Source organism: Capricornis sumatraensis, chromosome 3, assembly GCF_032405125.1.
Source record: "Capricornis sumatraensis isolate serow.1 chromosome 3, serow.2, whole genome shotgun sequence".
Lineage (NCBI taxonomy): Eukaryota > Metazoa > Chordata > Mammalia > Artiodactyla > Bovidae > Capricornis > Capricornis sumatraensis.
In genome coordinates this window covers 173462076-173478941 of record NC_091071.1, presented here as the reverse complement: position 1 = coordinate 173478941, position 16866 = coordinate 173462076, and the positions used below count along the sequence as shown (strand labels likewise).

General features: G+C 45.0%; 1 protein-coding gene across 1 annotated transcript; it reads left to right on the top strand.

The window, feature by feature from the left end:
- Window positions 1–6209: 6209 nt before the first annotated feature.
- On the top strand, window positions 6210–13822 carry PITHD1 (PITH domain containing 1). The gene is made up of 6 exons (XM_068968233.1): window positions 6210–6426; window positions 7074–7117; window positions 7493–7570; window positions 11284–11388; window positions 12036–12144; window positions 12913–13822. Exons 1-6 carry the CDS (start codon window positions 6229–6231, stop codon window positions 13012–13014), a joined length of 636 nt encoding a protein of 211 aa, XP_068824334.1. The 5' UTR covers window positions 6210–6228; the 3' UTR covers window positions 13015–13822.
- Window positions 13823–16866: the final 3044 nt, after the last annotated feature.

Sequence of the window (16866 nt, the reverse complement as noted above, 5' to 3'; positions counted from 1 at the left end):
TTTCAGCCTTAAAGATCAGATAATACCCAGGCCACTTAAACTACTGCAAAGCAAAAAAAGAGAAGAACTTGGGGAACCTGGGGCTTGGCTATAGTACAGTAACAACTAAAACGCCAGTAACTCAAAACAGCTAAGCTTTGGGGACTTCACTGGTGGTCTGGTGCTTAAGAATCCACCTTGCAATGCAGGGGACGCTGGTTTGATCCCTGGTCCAGGAACTAAGATCCCACATGGCCTGGGGCAACAAAGCTCATGCACTGCAACTACTGAAGCCGACTTCCCACAACTAGAGAGTCCATGCACCACAGTGAAAGATCTCGCATGACACAATGAAGGTTCTATGTGCTGAAACTAAGATCCGAGGCAGAAAAATAAATATTAAAAAAAAGTTTGTTACTCAGTGTCCCTTAGAGAGGCCTTTCCAAGTAAGTGAGGAATACTGTACTGGAGCCTAAGCTGTGTCCAGAGGATACATCCATCATTTCCATCATATTTCACTGGCTGCGCCAGAACTCAAGGGTACAGGGAAGTGCAATTCATCCATATACCTTGATGCAGAGGACCGGAAATATTTGCTCACTCCAAAGGCAATCATAGTAGCCTGGACTCGAGTAATCCACAAGCCCACCCAGCTTTGGGTCCCACACTTGCGAGCAGGCCAGGTAAGTTCTCTGTGTCTCAATATTTTCCTCCAAAAATGAGGACAATACACCAACCTTATAGAGCTATCGTATAATGATTTAATGAGATAAAAATATGTCAAGTGCTTAGAATAGGGCCTGGCACATAAAAAGAGCTCAAAGCATGTCAGCCAGGACATTGATGATGAATTAGGGGAGGTACCCAACATGGAAGGACTTCCCACGTGGTGCAGTGGTAAAAGAATCCTCCTGCCAATGCAGGAGACCATCCCCGGTCAGGAAGATCTTGTGGAGGAGGAAATGGCAACCCACTCCAGTATCCTTTCTTGGAAAATTCCATGGACAGAGGAGCCTTATCATTTTATAAAGCCCTCAATAAAACACTATAAAGTAGGCACTCTTATTATTCTCATTTTATATAAGAGATTTAAAGAAGCTAAGTGACTTGCCCAACAGGCCATACCCAATATTTGTAGGACTGGGCAAGAGTACAAATAAGGAAGCTTCGCAGCAGAACAGCTTCAAAGTCAATGGAGTAGAGTGGCCAGTACAGTAGTATGTCTGAGGTGCTGGCTGTGGATTTCAACGCGATCATTTGCCCTCATGTGTTCATTGTCTGGCTTTTGCTTCTACAGATGCTGCTTCGTATCTGATTCAGACAGATTGTGAACATATCTTTTAAAAATACCTTTCAAATTCTTCATAAGATAATTTTGATAGATGACTGCAGATTTTCCTGTAGTTTGTCAGATTAATAAAGGCCATATGACTTTCCCCAAAAAAGTTATAAATGGAACTAATGAACTGTTAAATAAAATACAGCCTAGGGAATTCCCTGGCAGTCCATTGGTTAAGGCTGCAAGCTTTTACTGCTGGAGGCATCCCGCAGACTGCATGGCCTGGCCCCAAACAGCCAAACAAACCAAAAATACAGCCTATTCTGCTACCTTGACAAATAAATACTTTCACGATGACCTGGGAGGCCACATTTAGATTTCTGAGCCTTTGGAGCTCTGCACTGGAAGGTCATGGAATGGGAAAAGGCAAGGCCCTAGCCCCATCCCTCTTCTCATACCCCTAAATATGTTTCCCTGCAAGGGGGCTTGAGCACAGATGTGCAGTGTCCTAATCTGCATGCTCACATTAATTGTAGGGTTTCTAAACTGAAAAGGTCCATCAGGTATCCAGCACAGTGAGTGATGAGAGAGCCACAGCATCACATCTCAGAATGCTAGGGACCAAGAGAAGATCTTAAAAGCTTCCAGGGAGGAAATGAGGGAAATCCACACAAAGAATTAGAATGACACTGTATTTCTTAAAGCCAGGAGAAAACAGAATAATACCTTCAAAATCTTGAGATTCCATCCTCATCCAAACTACCAATTAAATGTAAGGGAAGTTTAAAGACATTTTCAGGGGTCACTTCCCATGTACAGTAGCATGGTAGCCACCTACAAGAGAGCCTCTAATAGGTTCTACCTCTTGGTGCTCACAGCCTTATGGTGTTTCCTCTCACACGAAATACGGCTGATGTATGGACCCATGGGATACTGCAGAGTCACCAACATGTGATTGCTAAGGTTAAGCCATAGAAGACATGGTATTTTCGATTTTTCCCTCTCTTGGATCACTTGCTGTGGTGAAAGCCAGCCACCATGTCAAGAGGACACTCAAAACAGTCCTATGGAGTGGTCCATAGGAGGAACTGAGGTTTTGTGCCAACAGCCTGCACCAACTTGCCAGCCGTGCAAGTGCACCATCTTGGAAGTGTGTCCCCCAGTCCCGGCCAAGCCTTCAGAAGACTTGAGTTTCACGAGAGAAGAGAGAGACCCCCCTGCCCACACCAAGCAAATCCACTCCCGAGTTCCTGACTTGCAGAAATTGTGAGACGAAGGTCAATTGTTGCCTTAAGATTAAATCTGGCAGTGATTTGTTACATAACAAAAGGTGAACAGGGGTACACTGGGGGCAGGGGAGCAGGGAGCCACAGTATTTGGCAGTTCTTCCAATTAAAAGGTGAAGTCTATATCTCAACTCTTGAATTTGGATTTGGCCAATAAAGCTTGTTTTGGCTGATGGAACACTAACAAAAACGATAGAAGCCGGAGGTTATCGAATGCTTGTGTAATTGGCCCTTCCCTCCTGGAATTCAGTAACTGCAGCAATGTGAGTGAGCTCAGGTAGCCTGCTGGTGACCCCTGGCCATCACTTCCGCTAACAGCTCCTATCAACAAGACGTGAGTGAGGCCATTCCAAACTAATCAGCCCAGCCAACTTGCCCAGAAAACAACTGCCCTGGTGATCTGCAGAACTGTGAGAAACAGTAAATGTTTAAAGCTTTTAGGTTTTGGCGTGATTTGTTACACAGTATAAGCTAATTGATACATGTTTGCATTATGTATACCTTTTTGTTTCAAGAAAACAAAGGAGGCTCAAAGACTAGTTTCTTCTCAAACTTATCTGATCTTGGGCAAATTAATTCACCTCCTTCAGCCTCAATTTTCCTCACCTTCAAACTGGAGAAAATACTGGGCAACACTCCCTATCTCTTAAAGATCATGTGACAAATAATTAAGATGAGCCACATGAACTACCCTCATTGCTCAGCTGGTAAAGAATCTGCCTGCGATGTGGGAGACCTGTGTTCGATCACTGGGTTGGGAAGATCCCCTGGAGAAGGGAAAGGCTACCTACTCCAGTATTCTGGCCTGGAGAATCCCATGAACTGTACAGTCCATGGGGTCGCAGAGTCGGACACGACAGACTGACTTTCATTTTACATGAACTACATGGGCTTCCCAGGGCTTGTGGTAAAGAACCCAATATTCACTGGAAGGACTGATGCTGAAGGACTGATGGCCATACTTTGGCCACCTGATTTGAAGAGCTGATTCCTTGGAAAAGACCCTGATGCTGGGAAAGATTGAAGGCAGGAGGCGAAGTGGACAACAGAGGATGAGATGGTTGGATGGCATCACCGATCAATGGACATGAGTTTGAACAAGCTCAGGGAGATGGTGAAGGACAGGGAAGCCTGGCGTGTTGCAGTTCATGGGGTCGCAAAGAGTTGGACACAACTTAGCAAGTGAACAGCAGCAGCAGCCAGGGCAGGAGATGGAAGAGACCTGTGTTTGATCCCTAGATTGGGAAGATCCCCTGAAGGAAGGCATGGCAACCCACTCCAGTATTCTTGCTTGGAGAATCCCATGGATGGAGGAGTCTGGCGGGCTACAGTCCATGGGGTCACAAAGTGTCTGACATGAGTGAAGCAACTTGACACACACACATACAAACTACATAATGTGCTTAGCGTGGCACAGGACACAGGATAAATCAGTAAAGGATGACAATGATGCAAATGACAGGAAAGAAGACAAAAAAGGGTAGAAGGGCAGGGTAAGGCCTGGGGTAGTGGGACACAGTCTTTCCAAAGACGGACTACCGAGTGTATCATTCAATTAAACAAGTATTTGCTAAGTGTTTAGCACATGCTGGGCCCGATCCCTGAAATTGTAAAAGCAGGAATAGGTCATGACATTGAGCTATTTGAATCAGAACAAAGCTTGCCTGCTTCACAAAGAACTGAACTAGGACATCAAAATATTTCTGAATGGAACTTGAGGAGATAGATGTTTTGTGGCTGCCCTCAGTCTCATCTGGATACTTCGGAGCCAGAAGTGAAGGGCAGGGGATATTCACAGTATCCCTTAACTGTCCCTGCATCCTATCTTTCCCCATCTCCACCAAGGAATAACACATTCTACCCCAAAACCAGAATTACTCCAGCTCTAAATAGTGCTTCCCACCCTTGATCTCAACCTGAAACAGCAGGTCTACAGTCCCTGCCCCCCTGCCAAGTCCTCAGCCTGCCTTTTTTCTGTGGAAAAACACTTTAGCCAAAGAATACGTTTAATCAGAGAAGTGAGAAAATGCAGAAACAAAGAACAAAGGAGACCAAATAGTAATGATGTAGTCATGAAGCATATTCAAGGACCTTTTACTTCCTTCTTAAGAGCTATAGATAAGATTCTGAGCCACAGCCTGTGAGCTGTCTTATAGATACTGAAGCCTCCACCAGGTGGAAGAAGTTGACTACACGATGCCATGACAGAAGTGGCCATAATTCCAAGAACTGGCCTCAAGAAATGCAAACAAACTGACCTCGGAACTGAAGATTAACTGTACCTAAAACACATAAGATGACACTGGTTGGACCGCCAATGACCAATCTGAAGATGACTGTCAGAGCTGACTGTTGTTTCTGCATGTAGCCCCCTCCTTCAGTCAAGAAAAACTCTGGCCCCTTAAGTGTCAGGGGAGCTGGGGAGCCAGCCTTTGGACAGGCATTTGCTAAAACCCCTCTGCCTTCCATTTCAGGCATCCAAAATAAAGCAAACTTTTCTTTCCACCCACCTATATAATGATTTCTGAGCAGCAATCAGCCAGACCTGGGTTCAGTAACAAACTCACAAGATGAAAAACATTTTAACTTGCACCTGAGTATACAAATCTGAAGCTGAAACAAAAGTTCCATAAACTGAGACTAAAATGTGTAATACATTCTGAATTTTTAATTCTATTCTATTTAGTTTTTTAAATACTGGTCACAATCCTCCTAAACAGATTTTAAGACATTAATGGGTCATAACTAGCAGTTTGAAAAAACTGCTCTGAAATGTCATATGAGGAGGGGACTTAAAGTTCATCTAGTCCAATCCTTTTACTTCACAGAGGGTAAACTGAGACTCAGAGAGGTTAAATTAATTGCCCCAGGCCCCACAGCTGGTAAGTGGTAGAGCTTGGATTTGAACCAAGATTTGACTCGACTACTGAATTCTTACCATGTGTCAGCAACTGCGCTGAGTTCTTGAAGTGCAGTATTTCATTTAATGCTCACTGTGATCGTATACAGACGAGGATCGAAGTCTCAGGATGGGGAACGTGACTTACTCAGGCTGTTACAAGGTCAGTAACAGACCCGGGACTTGTTTCAGATTCAGCCGTCCATAAAGCCTGTGGTCTCCAACGCGAAGCCCACTGTGAGGAAAGTGACCATGTAGGGTCGTGAGCTCTAAGCGCCTAAGTCTGCACATGTGAGGCAGTGATAACGTTGTGTTCCCTACTCTTCAGGGCCTTATCACTGCCATCACCAGCTCCTCCAAAAAACGCTGGCGGGTAAAACGAAAAGAGAACAGATTGTAGCCTAAGGAGGAGGAGGATTCAAAACCCGACCTCACCATTTACTCGGAACACCAGCGTAATCTTTCTGCTTTTTTTTTTTTTCCGCCCTCAAGTTTCCACATCTGTGAAGCTGGGAGAACAATAGCATCCATCTTCAGGACTGAAAGGGTCAAAGTGAATTTCCCAGGCTTGGGAGGCGCTTTAAGCGAACGTCCATCCTCTCCGAGCCCCGCCCTCTCCAAGTCCCGCCCTCTTCTTCCCACGCGCATGCGCCGCACAGGGGCGCCTTCTACGACGCGGCGGCGGCGGAGCGCTTGGCGGCCAGAGTGAAAAGAGCGAGTCGCGGGGAGCGGCGGCGGCGGCGGCGGCTGCAGGGCCGAGGGGACGCGCGGGCGGTGGCGTCGCCATGTCGCACGGTCACAGCCACGGCGGGGGCGGCTGCCGCTGCGCCGCAGAACGGGAGGAGCCGCCCGAGCAGCGCGGCCTGGCCTACGGCCTGTACCTACGCATCGACCTGGAGCGGCTGCAGTGCCTCAACGAGAGCCGCGAGGGCAGTGGCCGCGGCGTCTTCAAGCCGTGGGAGGAGCGGACGGACCGCTCCAAGGTGGGCTTTCGGGGGCCTGGGCGGGCGGCCGAGGCGAGGCAGGGGATCTGCGCGGGGCCTCAGGCCACCCGGCTGCTCTGTCAGCCTAGTTCCTGAAGTTAAAAATAACCGCAGCCCGATTGCCAGGCGCTTTCCAGTGCCCGTCTCCTTCCAGCCCTTTGAGAGGCGAACAGGGTTGAATCTCCCCATCTTGCAGGTCGGGGAACTGAGGCCCAGAGACGGGAGGGGGCGCTTTGCTTTCACACGGCCAGCGTGCAGTTCCAGGGATTAGGAAGGGGTTGGTGAGGGAGCATGTCCACGAGGGCGTGTTCCCTGCCGTTTGACCACTGGCCCCGATGGCTGCCTGATCAACTTAACCACCTGATGAAGACCAAAGACCAGTCTTTGGGAGATGAAGCACGTGATCCTATCTAGAGCATTTACCATTGTGGGGTTGCAGAGCCATTTGAAAGCTGTGGACCGCAGAGGTACAGATCTCTGCACACAATTTCAGGAAACTAGTCGGCCCTGGAATTTAGTATGTGCTGGAGAACAGAGGGAGGTTGACTATTTGCATTGCACACCAGTTGTGAAACAGGGTGGAAAATGCCTGAAATTGTGGGCGCTCAGCAAATATTTGTTGCTTTCTCCTCCCTCTTCCCGTCCAGTTTGTTGAAAGTGATGCAGATGAAGAGCTTCTGTTTAATATTCCGTAAGTATCTCCTTGGTGCTTGCCTCAGGCTAAATAGGCTGAACCCAGTTGCCTTATCAGGATTCATTCAGTGGTTATATCGAGAGCACACATCTGTTTCTAGAAATGGGCTAAGTTACTGAGGTGGGTGTGTGAGTAGGAAAGGATCAAAACTTTTCCTGGTGCAAAAAAAGACACATTTGTTAAAACATAACTGAGAGGTCAAGGTAAAGGCAGAATGCCAGAGGCAGACAGGATCTTAGAAATTGTTTAGTACAAGTCTGACACATGAGTAAACTGAAGCCCAGAAAGGGGAAGGGTCTTGCCCCCAGGGTCACACAGCTCAGCAGAGACTCTAACCCAGGTTGACAACCCTCTTTTTTTGCATTCTGGCAGATTTACAGGCAATGTCAAGCTAAAAGGCATCATTATAATGGGAGAAGATGATGACTCACACCCCTCTGAGATGAGACTGTAAGTGGCAAGGGTCTTGGCCCCGAGAAGCTTCTGTCCTTTTTTCTCTGGTCACTGATAGCACTTTATTCCAGATTGGCAAATTTTTTTCTTTTTACTGGGTTAAATATCCCCTTCTCCTCTTAAAAAAAAAGTTGTATATTTGTTCTGCGTCAGAATACACTAATCTCTTCCTGAATTAACGACATTTTTAGATTAGCTATCTTTTGGACCAGCAGCTTGTCTCTCTTCAAAGTACTTGTTGCAGCACCATTCATTCAGAGAGCATCCTCTAAATGCCAACTGTTGATGACTTTGCAATTTTCTTAATAACCCAGGTGCAGATCTCAAATTATCTTTAAGGACTCTACTCTTGGGGTTAGCTTCAATGTTTTCCCTTCTGTTTTAGACAATTACAATCTTTCTGTGTGTTTTGTTGAGATGAAATAACTCCAGCTGAGTTTGCATGGCCTTTAGTTAGCAAAGTTCAATATATCTCTTGTAGCAGCTTCCCACATGGCATAGTGGTAAAGAATCTGCCTGCCAGTGCAGCAGACGCATTGGTTTACTCCCTGGGTTGGGAGGATCCCCCTAGAGTAGCAAATGGCAACCCACTCCAGTATTCTTGACTGGAAAATTCCATGGATAGAGGAGCCTGGTGGGATACAGTCCATGGTGTCACAAAGAGTCGGACAGGACTGAGCAAATGAGGTATACACACACGTATACCTCGTTATAACACTAAATTGGTTGATACCAGAGCTACTACTCCCTTTCTGACAAGCTGCCTTATTTCACCGCAGCCTTTCTAGAAGAAGGGGGACACCACTTGGCTGGAGAAACAGAAATCAGAAGAACTTTACTTAAGAAGTTCTTCTGAAAAATCAATCAATTTAAGTGAAAGATTTAAGAAATGGAACTTATTTTTGAATGTTAGAAACATGAATTGGAAAGCAAACCCAAATATTTAATGATTTTAAGGAAATGAAGTAGGTTTGAGTTGATGCTTTTTGAGACTCTCTTACTTGGGAGATGGATTGGCTGGATAAGACTTGACATCCTTGCTGCATTCTGGGTAAGAATGGGCTCTGGAATAAACTGGCGTTCAGATTCTGGCTGCACCGCTTGCTAGCTGCATGACTTTGGGCAGTATACTTTTTTCTATATCTCGATTTTTTCATTGTAAAATGGTAATAATAGTTGGAACCTCTTAAGATTGTGGAGAGAAATGAGCTGTAACATATGAAGAGCTTAGAAGAAATCTGGAAGGTAGTATGTGCCCAGTTTTGTTTCTGGTGTGTGTGGGTATTTTGGGGGCTCCATTACACAGCTTGTGGGATCTTAGTTCCCAGATCAGGGATTGAACCCAGGCCTTCGGCAGTGAAAGTGCAGAATCCTAACCACTGGACCACCAGGGAATTCCCTAGTATGGCCCCAGTTTTGCACCCCAGGTGCAAATACTTACATAGCCCTCCATTTTTAAGCACTTTGTACTTTATTAAATCTAAGATATCATTGATTATAAAATGCAGCATTATTTTGTGAACCAATGGTAAAGAAATACATAGCATCTGTTCATTGACATGTCATTGACACATCTAGAAAAGTTAAATTCAGACTTAAATCAGTGAAATTTGAACACAGACTAGTTGTTAGATGATATTAGAGAATTATTGCTAATTGTTAAACTGTTAATTATAAAATAGTAATCACTGCAGATGGTGACTGCAGCCATGAAATTAAAAGACGCTTACTCCTTGGAAGGAAAGTTATGACCAACTTAGATAGCATATTCAAAAGCAGAGACATTACTTTGCCAAGAAAAGGTCCATCTAGTCAAAGCTATGGTTTTTCCAGTGGTCATGTATGGATGTGAGAGTTGGACTGTGAAGAAAGTTGAGCCCCAAAGAATTGTTGCTTTTGAACTGTGGTGTTGGAGAAGATTCTTGAGAGTCCCTTGGACTGCAAGGAGATCCAACCAGTCCATTCTAAAGGAGATCAGTCCTGGGTATTCTTTGGAAGGAATGATGCTAAAGCTGAAACTCCAGTACTTTGGCCACCTCATGCAGAGTTGACTCATTGGAAAAGACTCTGATGCTGGGAGGGATTGGGGGTAGGAGGAGGAGGGGACTGCAGAGGATGAGATGGCTGGATGGCATCACCGACTCGATGGACATGAGTTTGAGTGAACTCCAGGACTTGTTGATGGATAGGGAGGCCTGGCATGCTGCAATTCATGGGGTCGCAAAGAGTCGGACACGACTGAGCGACTGAACTGAACTGATCATAGGTTTTTTAAGAAGTTCTTACTCTATAAAGATATATACAAAAATATTTATGAGTGAAATGATATGTTTGGGATTGCTTTAAAATGTCAAGAATAGGGATTTTCTTGGTGATCCAGTGGTTAAGAATCGGTACTTCCACTGCATGGGCCATAGGTTTGATCCCTGGTCAGGGAACTAAGATTCCCAGATGCCACTTAGTGAAGCCAAAATAAATAAGTTGGAAAAAACAACAAGAACAAAAAAGCCCTACCAAAAAACAATCATTTGACAGTTTACCCCTCCCCGCAAAAAAGAATCAAGCACACACAAAATGGGGGTGATAGACAAAATTGGCATAATGTTGGTTATTAAAACTTAGTAATAAGTATATGGAGGTTCATTATATTTCTCTTTATTTTTGTATGTGTTTGAAATTTTCAGTAGTAGAAATTTTTAACAAGTGTGTCTCTTAAAATTGGTTCAGTTTAACATCCATATCAGCTGTATGGGATATGCACTGTCACTAATCCCATTTTACAGATGAGGAACTAAGAGAGAGGTTAAATCACTTGCCCAAAATTACAGAGCCGGTCAGTGACTCAGGCTTTAAACTTAGGAAGTCTGGCTTCAGAGCACTGCCTCCCATAATGCTGCTCATAAATGCTTACTGTTGGTAGTAGTACTATGCTGTGCATCATTCTTAGAAACACTTGGAAGCAAACATTTGCTTTCTTATATTACATGCGTTTTGCTCTAGCTGATATCTAGACCCATCCCATGTGGATGTGTTAATAAAACACTCTAGAGATTGAGGTGTATGGCTCAGTCTTTTAGACTTTGTGAGTTATAGAGGAGACTGGTCAAAGACCAGTCTCTGAAAAAAAATTTTTTTTCCTCATTAGCAGTTTTACTTGACTTTCCAAAGCCCATTGTGAGTTGATGGCCTTTTATACCCTTTTCAGAATGGAAATCCCCTGGTTGTATTTTTTTAAGACTGAACTGAACTGAACTGAAGGTGACTCGGTATATAGGCTAATTTTGGACAGAGAGAAAAGATTGAATGTTGGGTTACCTGATCTTACCTCTTAACTGTATTTAGTATGTTTCTGCCAAAGTATTTTTTTCGCCACGAGTAAGCTGTTTTGTTTAACGTCCTCAGCTTGGTCCAGATGTGCTGAGTTGCTTATTTTCTCCGTGCGTTTGCTGCCTGTGACCAGTTTGAGCTGTCTCTTTGTGTTCTGCTTCTCATGTGATCTTAACCCACTCAAAGATGTTATTGGCTTGTGTTGCGGTTCTCAGCTCTTTTCTTGCTGGGTTAAAGATATTTATGTATAAATGCCAGTAAAATGTCATTTCTAAAATTTTATCTCCTTTTGATAGAACTGAGGGGAGTCAGTAGGAAGTTTTGAGAACCTGAAAAATGTGATAATGCACATTTCTCAATTTTTCTCCCCTTTCCTTTCTCAGGTACAAGAACATTCCACAGATGTCCTTTGATGATACAGACAGGGAGCCAGATCAGACCTTTAGTCTGAACCGGGATCTTACAGGGGAATTAGAGTATGCCACAAAGTAAGCACTGGGCCTCTTTTCCACTCTCTGGCTTCTCCTGAGAATAGCAGGCACTCCCTTGTTTGCAGAGAGCATCTGTGCATTAGCGCTTACTGGGCTTGCAGTTTGGTTTGGCTGGTCTTCTGCTATCTTAGCATCAGAAACAAGTTAAAACAGTGGAGAGTCCTGATCCTAGGCTTGGTCAAATTTTGGCAGAGTTTCAGTGCAAGCCACAGACTTGTTAACCTGGAATCAATTGACAGATCTGAATGAGCTTCTAGCGTGGTCTTAGGAAAAATGTTTTCAGAATTGCTCTTTGCATAGTGGGCTTACAGCAGCTAAGTTACATGTGACCACATATCTCTTCACTGATTTCTCTCTTTTTTGAGCTTGCTTTCAAATCCCTGTGTAGCTGCACAGTGGGGGCAGTATTGATTATTTTTCGTCCCTATTGCCTTGGACAAGATCTGGCCAATTTCAGTAAATGTTCACGGTATTCATTGCTTGTCCAGAGGAGAAGAATGAAACGTAAGACCCCAAGATTATTCTCTGACATTTGCCTGGGTTCTACCACAAGATGGAGCTGGAATTGACATTTTTAACATGGTGGTGAGCAGGCTCTCTGACCTCTAATTGTTGTCTTCTCTCTCTACTCCTTCATCCTCTAGAATTTCTCGTTTTTCAAATGTCTATCATCTCTCAATTCATATTTCAAAAAACTTCGGAGCCGATACCACGAAGGTCTTTTATATTGGCCTGAGAGGAGAATGGACTGAGGTAAGATGGGGCTGGAAGTGTTCTTGCCCTTCCATGATGTGCACATGTGTGTTTGTAGCTGTAGGCTGTGTTAGTAGGAGCTTGAAGGAAAGGAAAAAGAGTGAGCAAGTGAGACATTGATTACTTTGAGTCTCTGTAATATTTCATGGTTTCATCGCTGTAAACTATCTCATTTGACAGGCTATAGGAATTTTAAGGGGGTTGAAATAATACAGTTGATGTCAATTTGGTTTTTCACCTTAAAATTCTTTCCTTGATTTAACATTGTTAATAACTTTTCTTGTTCCAGGCACCAGAGATAGGGTGGTAAACAAGATAGACAAGTTCTTCTTCTCATGGTGCCTCCATTATAGTGAAGAAATGAATCTTCTAAGTTACAGGGTGACTCATTGATTTGATCTTATCCAGGCTTCTCATGGGCTTCCCAGGTGGCTCAGTGGTAAAGAATCACCTGCCAGTGTAGGAGCTTCAGGAGACGTGAGTTCAATCCTTGAGTCAGGAAGATCCCCTGGAGGAGGAAATGGCAACCCACTCCAGTATTCTGCCTGGGAAATCCCATGGACAGAGGAGCCTGGTGGGATGATGCAGTCCATAGGGTCTCAAAGAGTCAGATGCAACTGAGCACACAGTGCAGGCTTCTCAGGATAAAAAGCATCCGAATGAGGATGAAATTAGAGGATGATGTCTAGAAATGAACCTGAATAAGGACTACTCCAGTGTGTGGTCTGGGAAGTGGCCAGCTGACCCAGCCTCTTAATTTTCTTGCAGCTTCGCCGACATGAGGTGACCATCTGCAATTATGAAGCATCAGCCAACCCAGCTGACCACAAGGTCCATCAGGTTACCCCACAGACACACTTTATTTCCTAAGGGCTGCCCAAGACTCCCACAGAGGTGTTGTGTTGGTGAAGAAGTATGACATCCTGTTGGGAAGGACAAAGAGAGATGGGGCTCCAAAGAGAGTTGGCTGCCACAGCCTCTACTAAGCTTTGTCTTTGGGGCTTGCTGCAGAAACCTGGCCTATGGAAGACACCACACCCCCAGGGAGGGTTGTGTGGGTGCCGAGGAACAATCGTGGTTCTCTAGGGCCCTAAAGAAATTGGGTCTTGGGCCGGTCAGTACCTGGCAGCCGTGGATAATGCCTGCCTTCCCAGTTTATGTGGCCATGGGATCCCAAGTGTCTTGTTGCTTTGTGGCAGGATTATTGTGTGACTTGTTTTTAAAATGGAAACTATTCCTGGGCTGCAGTAAACTTTCTGAAGCCTCAGCATTGTGTTTGTATTAACCATCAGGAGGGTCTCCAGCTAGAAATACTTGTCCCTGCTTGCTCCTTCTCCCTGTCATCTTTCAACATTCTTGTCAAGTTGCCCAGCTTGGAGTTGTCTGTCATGCACCAGTGTCCCGTGTTATAGCTTGAAGAGCAGAAATCTCCTGATGTTGCTTAATAGTTTGGGAGGGTCTTTTTTTCCTGTTGCCCAGGTAAGCAGTCTGAGGAGAGCATTGTTTCTGTGTGGGTATCCTGGTCAGGGTAAGATTGGGACTTTGATATGCTTCTCTTTGGGACATCCTTAATGTTTATCAGCTTTTAACTAGTGTTGTAAGCCCAATGGCAGAATTTGGAGATCTCAGTTCTTCTGTTCATGGCTTTTTATTCACTGTGACTAATAAGCTTCCTAATAAATCCTTGCCAGACTTAATGTTTATATATTATTTTGTGTTCTTAGTAGTAATTATGAAACCTTTGTTGAGAACTGTATGAAATTTTCAAATCTCTTGTTATTTTGGACTAGGTAGATCATAAGTGCCACAATTGTATCAACACTAGATTAGTGTCTCCAGGAAAGGTCAGGCCACATTCTGTATAGTAGGGTAAAAACACTCCTACCACTAACCCACATTTTGTAAAGAAGCTGAGGTTAAAATCCTTACATTTCATTTCTCATGTAAGGAAGTAACTTGTGGGGTGGTTTACAAAAATAAGGGAGAACAGATTCTCGAGTTCATCAGAAGAAATGATGGTGAGGAAATTAAGTGAGCAGCAGATACAGTCTGAGGTGGACCCAAGACTGGACTTAAGTTTTGAAAGTCAGTTGTACGTCAAGGCTGTGTATTGTCACCCTGCTTATTTAACATATGCAGAGTACATCATGGGAAACTCTGGGCTGAAAGAAACACAAGCTGGAATCAAGATTGCCGAGAGAAATATCAATAATCTCAGATATGCAGATGACACCACCCTTATGGCAGAAAGTGAAGAGGAACTAAAAAGCCTCTTGATGAAAGTGAAAGAGGAGAGTGAAAAAGTTGGCTTAAAGCTCAACATTCAGAAAACAGATCATGGCCTCTGGTCCCATCACTTCATGGGAAATAGATGGGGAAACAGTGGAAACAGTGTCAGACTTTATTTTTTGGGGCTCCAAAATCACTGCAGATGGTGACTGCAGCCATGAAATTAAAAGACACTTACTCCTTGGAAGGAAAGTTATGACCAACCTAGATAGCATATTCAAAAGCAGAGACATTACTTTGCCAACTAAGGTCCGTCTAGTCAAGGCTGTGGTTTTTCCAGTGGTCATGTATGGATGTGAGAGTTGGACTGTGAAGAAAGCTGAGAGCCAAAGAATTGATGCTTTTGAACTGTGGTGTTGGAGAAGACTCTTGAGAGTCCCTTGGACTGCAAGCAGATCCAACCAGTCCATTCTAAAGGAGATCAGCCCTGGGTGTTCTTTGGAAGGAATGATACTAAAGCTGAAACTCCAGTACTTTGGCCACCTCATGCAAAGAGTTGACTCATTGGAAAAGACTCTGATGCTGGGAGGGATTGGGGGCAGGAGGAGAAGGGGACTGCAGAGGATGAAATGGCTGGATGGCATTACTGACTCGATGGACATGAGTTTAAGTGAACTCTGGGAGTTGGTGATGGACAGGGAGGCCTGGCGTGCTGCAATTCATGGGGTCGCAAAGAGTCGGACACGACTAAGCAACTGAACTGATCTGAACACCATTTGGGCTTAAGTATCTTAAAAGAGATTTGAAATAGTATTTTCTCCCTTGCAGAAAATAGAAACACTTGATAATGGGAATTAGTGTTGAATTTGATCCTTTTGAGAGAATTCCTCTGAATCGGCCCACACAGTTGTTAGCCTGTTTCTCCAGCCTGTCCTGGGGAAAGTCTGCCACCACCAAGCCTGTCAAGCCTCAGAATTTCTAAATATGCAGTCTGAAATCAACCAGAATGCAAACATCATTCTTGATGCACTAAGGATAGTACTCACTCTACCACAGGCTCTCTCTGTCACTTGGGTCATTTGGAGATAAAAAAGAATGACTATGTTTAATTTGGAGTAGGGGGAAAATAAAGTTAGAAATGTTAGAGCAGACTAGCCCTTCATTAATCCCACTGATTAAAGCACTAGTCATAGGTAGTCTCTGGGGCAAGGCCTCTGAATTTGAGCTTCCCTTTGAAGAGTTTGCTCTAATTGCCACAGTGTCTCAAGTGATTGGAGTGCAGGAGGAATTGTTTATTTTTCCACAAGCAGACCCAACCAGGAGTCTGGGAGAAGGGGCAGGTGTGTTGTCTTCACCCACTCATTCCCCTTCCAGTCCTGGGTCCTTGGTCTGCTGTGGACTTCTGGACCAAAAGTTTTCCTGTTCAGGGCCTCCTCTGACCTGCTAAGCGCTCAAAGCCCCTCTTAACTTGGGGAAAAAGTGCTTTGCTGAGCTTCCAGATACTGTTTTCTTTCAGTTCAAAGAAAAATCAGCATAGGTTACACTGGGCAAGTGAGTCCTGAGCTGCTGAGGGCTGACTCATTTCCTGTGTGCGGATGTCCACAGGCTCTGTCAGGGATGTGCTCCTTCAACTCAGCTTGCCTCCCCTTCCAGCCTTTACTGGGCCCCGAGTCCCGCTCCATTTTACCAGTGCAACAAGGAGCAGAGTGACCTCAGTGGTGGCTAACTGAAACCCTTTCTGTTAACAACTGGAGCCTCCGACGGTAGTATTTTGTGCACTGTCTGCATGTCATAGCTTGCCGAGGGTAGAGCTAAGGTAACACTTCGGATTCCTGACCAGTTGCCCCGGCCACTGCTGATGCCAGTGTGCTTTCTTTTCCCAGGGTCCTTTTCAGAGTCATTAAGTCCTCACACTGTGATTTTACACTGTATAAAGCATTTCCACACGACCTCATTTGAGCCTTAACAGCAAAGCTGTGAAGCAAGCAGGGTGGTTATTACCGCCGTTTTATAGCTCAGGAAGCAGGTGCAGAGGCAGCATTAGAGTAATCCTGAGATTGCTGTTTACTTCCCTCCCCTGAGCCTGTCTCCTTATCTTTAAAAGTAAGACTGGAAGACCAGACAGTCTCAAAGGGTCTTGTCAGCTGGAGTGTGTGACTCCATGATGCTGGAATAGGACCAGTGGTGGGTACCCCGAGACCATAACGGATGGGAAGGTGGGAAACGACGCTTGAGAATGCCTCTAGCCTCAGGAAGAATGCCTCTCCTTCAGGAGACCGACGCATGGGTGGTGGTAGCAAGTGGGAATCACGGGTGCGTCGTCTAGACCCTGAGGAAACTCCGTGGCCTAATCACGGGGAGTCGTCCCACCGTACCCAACATGGCAGCCCTCATCCGAAGCAACCCTGACGCCCACTTCCGGGATCCGTAGCGCTGGCCAGGCTACTTCCGGCAGCGCGATGGCTAGGTTCCCGGGACTCGAACGGAAGTTCC

Bases quoted from the DNA above. Each gene is read 5' to 3' on its own strand.
- PITHD1 (XM_068968233.1), top strand. From the start codon at position 6,229: ATGTCGCACGGTCACAGCCACGGCGGGGGCGGCTGCCGCTGCGCCGCA. The intron at 6,427-7,073 runs GTGGGCTTTCGG...CTTCCCGTCCAG, and splicing joins AGCGGACGGACCGCTCCAAG to TTTGTTGAAAGTGATGCAGA. The intron at 12,145-12,912 runs GTAAGATGGGGC...ATTTTCTTGCAG, and splicing joins TGAGAGGAGAATGGACTGAG to CTTCGCCGACATGAGGTGAC.